The sequence below is a fragment of the Ascaphus truei genome, chromosome 2 (assembly GCF_040206685.1).
Source record: "Ascaphus truei isolate aAscTru1 chromosome 2, aAscTru1.hap1, whole genome shotgun sequence".
NCBI classification, from domain to species: domain Eukaryota; kingdom Metazoa; phylum Chordata; class Amphibia; order Anura; family Ascaphidae; genus Ascaphus; species Ascaphus truei.
The window spans coordinates 446,049,238-446,056,353 of NC_134484.1; the positions used below are offsets into that span (position 1 = coordinate 446,049,238).

Sequence of the window (7,116 nt, forward strand, 5' to 3'; positions counted from 1 at the left end):
CATGCTGATCCCCAGGGCTGCTTATATACACTGAGAAGGACCTTGCACAAGCCGAGGCAGCAGCAGCAGCAGCAGGAGGAGGGCTAGTCTGCTGCTCAGCAATGGGGTGTTGACGGCAACGATGTATCCAGTCTTCTGCAAGAAAGGCATGGGACGTTCCTGCCAGCTGATGTTCAATTGATTCACCTGGGGGACGTGGGTGGGTGGGGGGCCTCAGTGTGTCGCCTTGGTCGCGCTGCTGCACCCTGCTCATCGCTGGGCAGTGCCCACCTGTTCTCTCATCGGGCGCAGGGACCCTGGTGTTGAAGGGGAGGGTGGAAGTTTGAAAGGGGGGTTCTGTGGGGGAAATTGAGTTCACAGCATGGGAAGCACAGCCATGGACACCAAGAAGAGAAAAGAAGCTTCCAAGAAGAACACGAGCCAGAAGAGGAGAATGCTGAGAGTCCAGATACCTGTAAGTATCCTAGAGAAATGTCTGTCTGTGTATGGTTATCTCTGTGTGTGTGTGTGTGTGTGTGTGTGTGTGTGTGTGTGTGTGTGTGTGTGTGTGTGTGTGTGTGTGTGTGTGTGTGTGTGTGTGTGTGTGTGTGTGTGTGTGTGTGTGTGTGTGTGTGTGTGTGTGTGTGTGTGTGTGTGTGTGTATCTGTCTGTGTTTGTGTGTCTGTGCAGCTGTTGCACACAGTGCTGCTGTTAGACCATGTGCACATCTGGTGCAAGCTTCACATGCTGGGCTTTCCTCACTAGTGGAGTTGAGGGTGCTATGTACCTGATACTTTCTCATTGGCAGGCAGGGAAGGGGCAGCTGTGTGGTCAATACATTGGCCTCTGATGCGAGGTGACCTCAGTCTTGTTCTGTGTCAACACTGTTGCTTTATGTCTGTGTGTGCCTGGCACTTACCATTAGGGGGTAAATATTTACAGGAGATGGATTCATGGTGCCTGTTATTTTTCAGTGCAGCATGTATGGATGTTGGTATGTATAGTTTTTAGTTAGAACACATGATCGTTCTTTACATATGTTTACATGTAATAACACATATATACAGTAGGGCCTGTTCTTGTGCTCTTTGCCCTGACATCCTCCAATGGCTAGAATAGCACCCACTGCCTTAATAGACTTTGAAGGTCATTTCTAAATAAGCAGTGTACATTTTTAGCTCCGTTTTGCATCCAAATGATTTGAGGGGCCGCCTGTTACTGTAAGCAGCTTTTTTTAATGACCTCCCTTTTCACTGCATGGAAAATGTCAGCATCCACTTCATCTCCAGTAGCTGTCTAAATTCCCATATATTCTACCTTGTCATTGAAAACAACAGCCAGTCTATGGGCTTTCTCCAGGAAATAATACATTGGGGGGGGGGGGGGGGTTATTATTTAATCTCTTAAATGTTCCTATAGTAATAGTGGCAGCAACACTGAAAAAGAACCGTAGAATAAAATCATGCGATATATAGACAGCGCACATTGGAGCCTTATGAGTAAGGACAGTTTTATTTTGCTGTATTAACCTTTTTGCTGCCAGAAGGACCTTTAACGTGTGGTGTTAACCTGCAAGCTATTCAGGAAGGATCCACGCAGCCCCAAAAACAACCATGAACCTTCAACTTTTTTTGCACGTGAATTGCTCTGAAGTTAACCTGAGAATGCAGAATGAGTGTACGCTTCCAATTGGCTCAAACCTTTTCCAAATGGCAGGGGAGGAGCAGTGGGCATCACTAATAACCATCATTACAGAGCTGGGCAGGGAACACTGGCATTCATTAAAAGGCAGGGGCTGGGGATGCAGTCTGCATCGGACTCATGTTCTGAGAGAGGAGGGTATTTGGTTGTCCCGCTTCACTTTATACGATGTAGTTGCAATGTAGAGAAAGCATTATCAATATTTGTCATTGTAATGGTTGTTTAATTATTTAGGCTGTTACCCGTGACGTCTTTATATTAACCCATGTGCAGCAAATAACACCTGCACTAGGCCCAGCGGTGTAATTGTGAATTGAATAATGGCAGATGCCACCGAGTATTTAGCACGGGAGTGGCCATCTCGTCCTCAAGGGCCACCAACAGGTCAGGTTTTCAGGATATCCCGGCTTCAGCACACAGGGCTCAGTTGTTGACTCAGCCACTGTTTGAGCCACCTGTGCTGAAGCAGGGATATCCTGAAAACCTGACCTGTTGGTGGCCCTTTGAGGACTGGAGTTGCCCACCCCTGATGTGGCATAAAGCTGGTCTTATTAGGCACTATTTAGGGCTACTCTTAAGTAAGGAAAAGATGCTGCCGGGATTCTGTAGTTGTAGACGCTCGGACGTGGCACGTTTATGACAGTGATCATGCGTAGGATTTTCACCATTCTTTCTTTTTTTTGGCCAGTATTTGTACAAAAGTGCTGCCTTCATTTCCAGGGCAGCGGGTGTGAGCAGGATGACAAGCAGGAAAATAAAGGCACATGCAGAACAAGTCCTCTGCACGGTGAAGTGGGAGTAGGATTGCCTCTTTATCGTGATCCCTGGTACAGGCTCGGAGCACGAGGAGAGGGTTTGTTTGTGCAGTGAGCTGTAAGCAGGAGGTGGTAGTGTGGCGGTGCACAGGGGAGAGACTGGTACAGGGGAACGAGTGCCTTCTGCACCTGCGCATTGCTTACCAGATGGGAAAAGGAAGGCGGGGGAGGTAGCCGCCGCCGCCTCCTCCACCACTTAACCCCTTCATTGGTAGAAGGGGCTCCTACGATTCTCTGAGTGCCCCACCCCAAAAAAAGAGAGGGGATCCCCGTGCGTCTCTGGCTCCTCCAGCACCACCGAGGTTAATGCCATGGAAACAAATGCTGTCCCTCCTTAGTCATGCTGCAAACGGCCTGGGCTGTATGTTGGTTACATGTGGGAAATGCGTGGATCAGCACCGTGGCAGAGGCGCCGGTACACATGAAACACAGATGTAGCCAGGGCTGCCACATTCTACTGAAGGCCAACCCCGGAGAGAAATGTAAACCAGAATTCTCTTACCTGCGGCGGCGGCGATGATGATGCAGCAGCCTCTCCCGGCATCCTCCTGCATCTCCCCCTGCAACTCCTAGGAACATGGCTGGGCGTCGTCAAATGATGCCGCGTTGCCGTGACAACGGGATGCTATGTCACGACGTGACGCTCCGTCAAGTTGCCATGGCAGGGTGAGGTAGCGTCGTGATGTCACGTAGCGTCCCGTTGTCGTGGCAACGCGGCGTCATTTGACGCCACACAGCCATGTTCACTGGAGTTGTAGGGGGAGACGCAGGAAAATGCTGGAGACGCCGCCGCACCCGGCCGCCACCCAGAGATTAATAGGCTAAACCCGTAGCCCAGAGGCAAGTACCCAAAACCCGTAGTCTCCGGGTCAAACCCGGAGTGGTGGCAACCGATGGATGTAGGCAATGTTATAACTCTCGTGCAGCGGGACATACGCAACACAGCAGCGGCCATTGTGTTGAAACAGCCGCCTGTAAGATGGGGCAATGGTACAGTGCTGTTTTACCCGCGGGAACGAGTGCAATAACATTGGCTACAACTGTATGTCACAATTGTCATCGTTGTCACGAGTAACCCAGGAGGCGTGATGGAGGAGCCCCGGGTCGTAACTAAGAGATCCTGGTTCCAGACATAATGGCAGCAAGTCACCACGTGACATGTTTGCCCTGTGCCCCCTGTGATAGGGCCCAGGCTCACTAAGCACCGTTTAATCAGAGCAAATAACGTGACGTTATCTAAAACGGGTACGGGCGCCATTTCCTCTGAAGCCAGTGCCGTATTCAGTAAGATAATAATATGCAAAAAAATACCAGACTTCAGGTCATTAGCGTAGGGTTAAAAGGCAGTCCAAGCAGCTTAAAATAAAACAAATTCAAAAATCTTTTTTTTGTTTTGTTTTGATATGTGCAGCCTCTGATTACCTTTATTGAAAGCTAATTACCTAACCTGCCGATCGAATGGTTCTCCCGTGATCAATCCGCACAGATCCTGCTTCCCAGGGTTCACTAAATGGCTACTTTTCCGTTTCAAATCAATCCTTCAGTCAGTGTAACTCAGCAGCTACAATGTATTCTTACTGTACATTACAAAGATAACATTATCTATTGTTACAGTTTGCAGCTCAAACTGCTGGGAATATTGGCAACAAATTACCACAAACAGATCTTGCACTGCTGGGGAGCTGGGCTAAAACCTGCTATAGAAAGCAAAAAAAAAAATGCTCGGCATATTAACTCATTAAAAATGGCATTAAGAGTTGATTTTTTTGTTTTTTAAATAAAAAAGGTAGTATTATCTAATACTACAGAACTGATTTATTTAAAATAAAAACACAAATGTAGGATATTGTTATTTCAGGATAACGCTATGTTATCTTCAAATAATGTCTACTCCCATCCCAGATCCCGAAACAGAGATTTTGCTGGGGAGGAGAGAGGAGGGAAATAGTGCTGGGAAATAGTGCTGGGAAATAGTGCTGGGAGATAGTGCTGGGAGATAGTGCTGGGAGATAGTGCTGGGAGATAGTGCTGGGAGATAGTGCTGGGAGATAGTGCTGGGAGATAGTGCTGGGAAATAGTGCTGGGAAATAGTGCTGGGAGATAGTGCTGGGAAATAGTGCTGGGAAATAGTGCATGTTTTGCCTGCAGCGGAGTGACGCCAGAGTCAGGCACAACTTCTGGCCCTTTAGGACTGGAGTTGGCCACTCCTGGTCTAAAAGGACCGTAGTGACAGATATTTAGATTGTAAGCTTTTAATGGGCTTGGATTTGCTGTGACCAATCATGTAAGGGCAATGGTACTAAGGGGTAAGGAGTACCGCTGCTTTTTAAGTTACAACCCTAAAGCCTGGGACATGGTGCAGGGAGCGGCGCTGGGCAGCGCTGACGCTCATGCTCACCTGCTCACGCAGGAGATTTTTCTTGTGCCTGCATGAGCGTCAGCGAGCGCGCTTGTGTGCAGGGTGGGAGGCGGGCATGGAGGCGGGCCGGGAGGCGGGGCTAGGGTGCCACGTCACCGACGTCATGGACTGCCATTGGCTTCTGCCAGTCACGTGACCGGCCCTGCGCTTGCATGAGCGGCAAAATTTAAACATGCCTGTCTCCTGCATTTCCACACGCCTCCGCACGCCTGCAGAAGCACCGTCTAAAGCCGCACTGATAGGGATAATGTTTCCACTCAGCGCGGCTCAGCACGCTCTTTTTGACCATGTCCGAGGCCATAAAGCTGCAGTTCAGTCTATATCCTGCATGTGTGTTTTTTTTAATAAATCAGTTCTGTAGTAAGAAATAATACTTTTAGCATTTTCTGTTTTTAAAAAAACAACTTTGAAAGACCAATTTTCTTGTATTCTATTTTAACAACCATTTGCTTAGGCACTGCCCCTTCATGTCCTGTCACAAACCCAGGCACACCCCTTTGTCAGCACTGCCCTCCCTCTCTGTAAACGTGCACTAGCATCTGGTCACATGATCTTCCTCATAGCACATTCAAGGAAGCTGGAGAAAAGGGATCAGCCATGCATAGCAGCTCGGATAGGCGATTTCAAACTTATTACAGTGTTTATTCCATTCATTGCAAGTGTATATAATGTAAAATTGTAATAATTCCATTTATAGCAAACGTGTATATGTGAATATTATTTAGATGTATATGTATGTTACTGAAATGTGGAGTGAGTGTGTAGGTAAATACACACAATACACTTCCACTGCATATATATATATATATATATATATTATATATTATATATTATATATGTATGTATATGTGAAGTTATGTGAGTAAAAAAGTGACAAAAACCCTCCATAGCAAGGCAAATAGCAAATGGAAATATTACTGTATGCTCATTTGTATGTATATATATATTTATATACACACACACTTCAAATACGGATAGTGATTCACGTAAATGATATATATATTCACTTTCTGGGAGTATAAGAGTGACTGTCCTGTTGTTCCTTTTTTTGTATCCATCATTGAATGGTATGCACCCTCTCTTTACGTTTATTTTATACTAGCTGAGAGACCCGGCGTTGCCCGGGATGTAATATTCCCGCTCCTCTCTCTCTCCTCACCCCTCCCCCTCTCTCTGTTTGTCCCCCATTCACATCAATCTAGTTCCCCCCCTCCCTCCTTTACAGCTTCATGCAGTGTGTGTGCGTCAGTCATTGTGTGTGCGTCAGTCAGTCAGTGTGTGTGCGCGCGCGTCAGTGAGTCTGACGCAGAAACACAAACACACAGACTGACTGACGCACACACACACACAGTCCGTGTGTGCGTGTGTGTGTGCCTCAGTCATTCAGTGTGTGCGTGCGGCAGTCAGTCAGTCATTCAGTCAGTGTGTTTGTGTGTGGGTGTGGGGGTGTGCGCGCGCGCGCGTCAGTAAGTGTGTGTGTGTCAGTCAGTGTGTGTGTGTGTCAGTCAGTGTGTGTCAGTCAGTGTGTGTGTGTCAGTGTGTGTGTGTGTGTGTGTGTGTGTGTCAGTGTCAGTGTGTGTGTGTGTGTGTGTCAGTGTGTGTGTGTGTGTGTGTGTGTGCGTGCGTCAGTCAGTCAGTGTGTGCGTGCGTCAGTGTGTGTGCGTGCGTCAGTCAGGGTGTGTGCGTGCGTCAGTCAGGGTGTGTGTGCGTGCGGCTGTCAGTGTGTGTACGTGCGGCTGTCAGGGTTTGTGTGCGTGCGCCAGTCAGGGTTTGTGTGCGTGCGCCAGTCAGGGTTTGTGTGCGTGCGCCAGTCAGGGTGTGTGTGCGTGCGTCACTCAGGGTGTGTGCGTACGTCAGTCAGGGTCTGTGCGTGCGTCACTCAGGGTGTGTGCGTGCGTCACTCAGGGTGTGTGCGTGCGTCACTCAGGGTGTGTGCGTGCGTCAGTCAGGGTGTGTGCGTGCGTCAGTCAGGGAGTGTGTGTGCGCGCGCGTCAGTGAGTCTGACGCAGAAACACAAACACACAGACTGACTGACGCACACACACACACAGTCCGTGTGTGCGTGTGTGTGTGCCTCAGTCATTCAGTGTGTGCGTGCGGCAGTCAGTCAGTCATTCAGTCAGTGTGTTTGTGTGTGGGTGTGGGGGTGTGCGCGCGCGCGCGTCAGTAAGTGTGTGTGTGTCAGTCAGTGTGTGTGTGTGT

General features: G+C 48.6%; 1 protein-coding gene across 1 annotated transcript in view; it reads left to right on the forward strand.

The window, feature by feature from the left end:
- Positions 1–221: 221 nt before the first annotated feature.
- The window catches only part of PRKAG2 (protein kinase AMP-activated non-catalytic subunit gamma 2), a 354,869-nt gene continuing 347,974 nt past the window's right edge, over positions 222–7,116 (forward strand). The window contains exon 1 of the mRNA XM_075587891.1: positions 222–454. Coding sequence (XP_075444006.1) covers positions 362–454 — 93 coding nt within the window. The 5' untranslated portion in view covers positions 222–361. The remainder of the gene's footprint in view (positions 455–7,116) is intronic.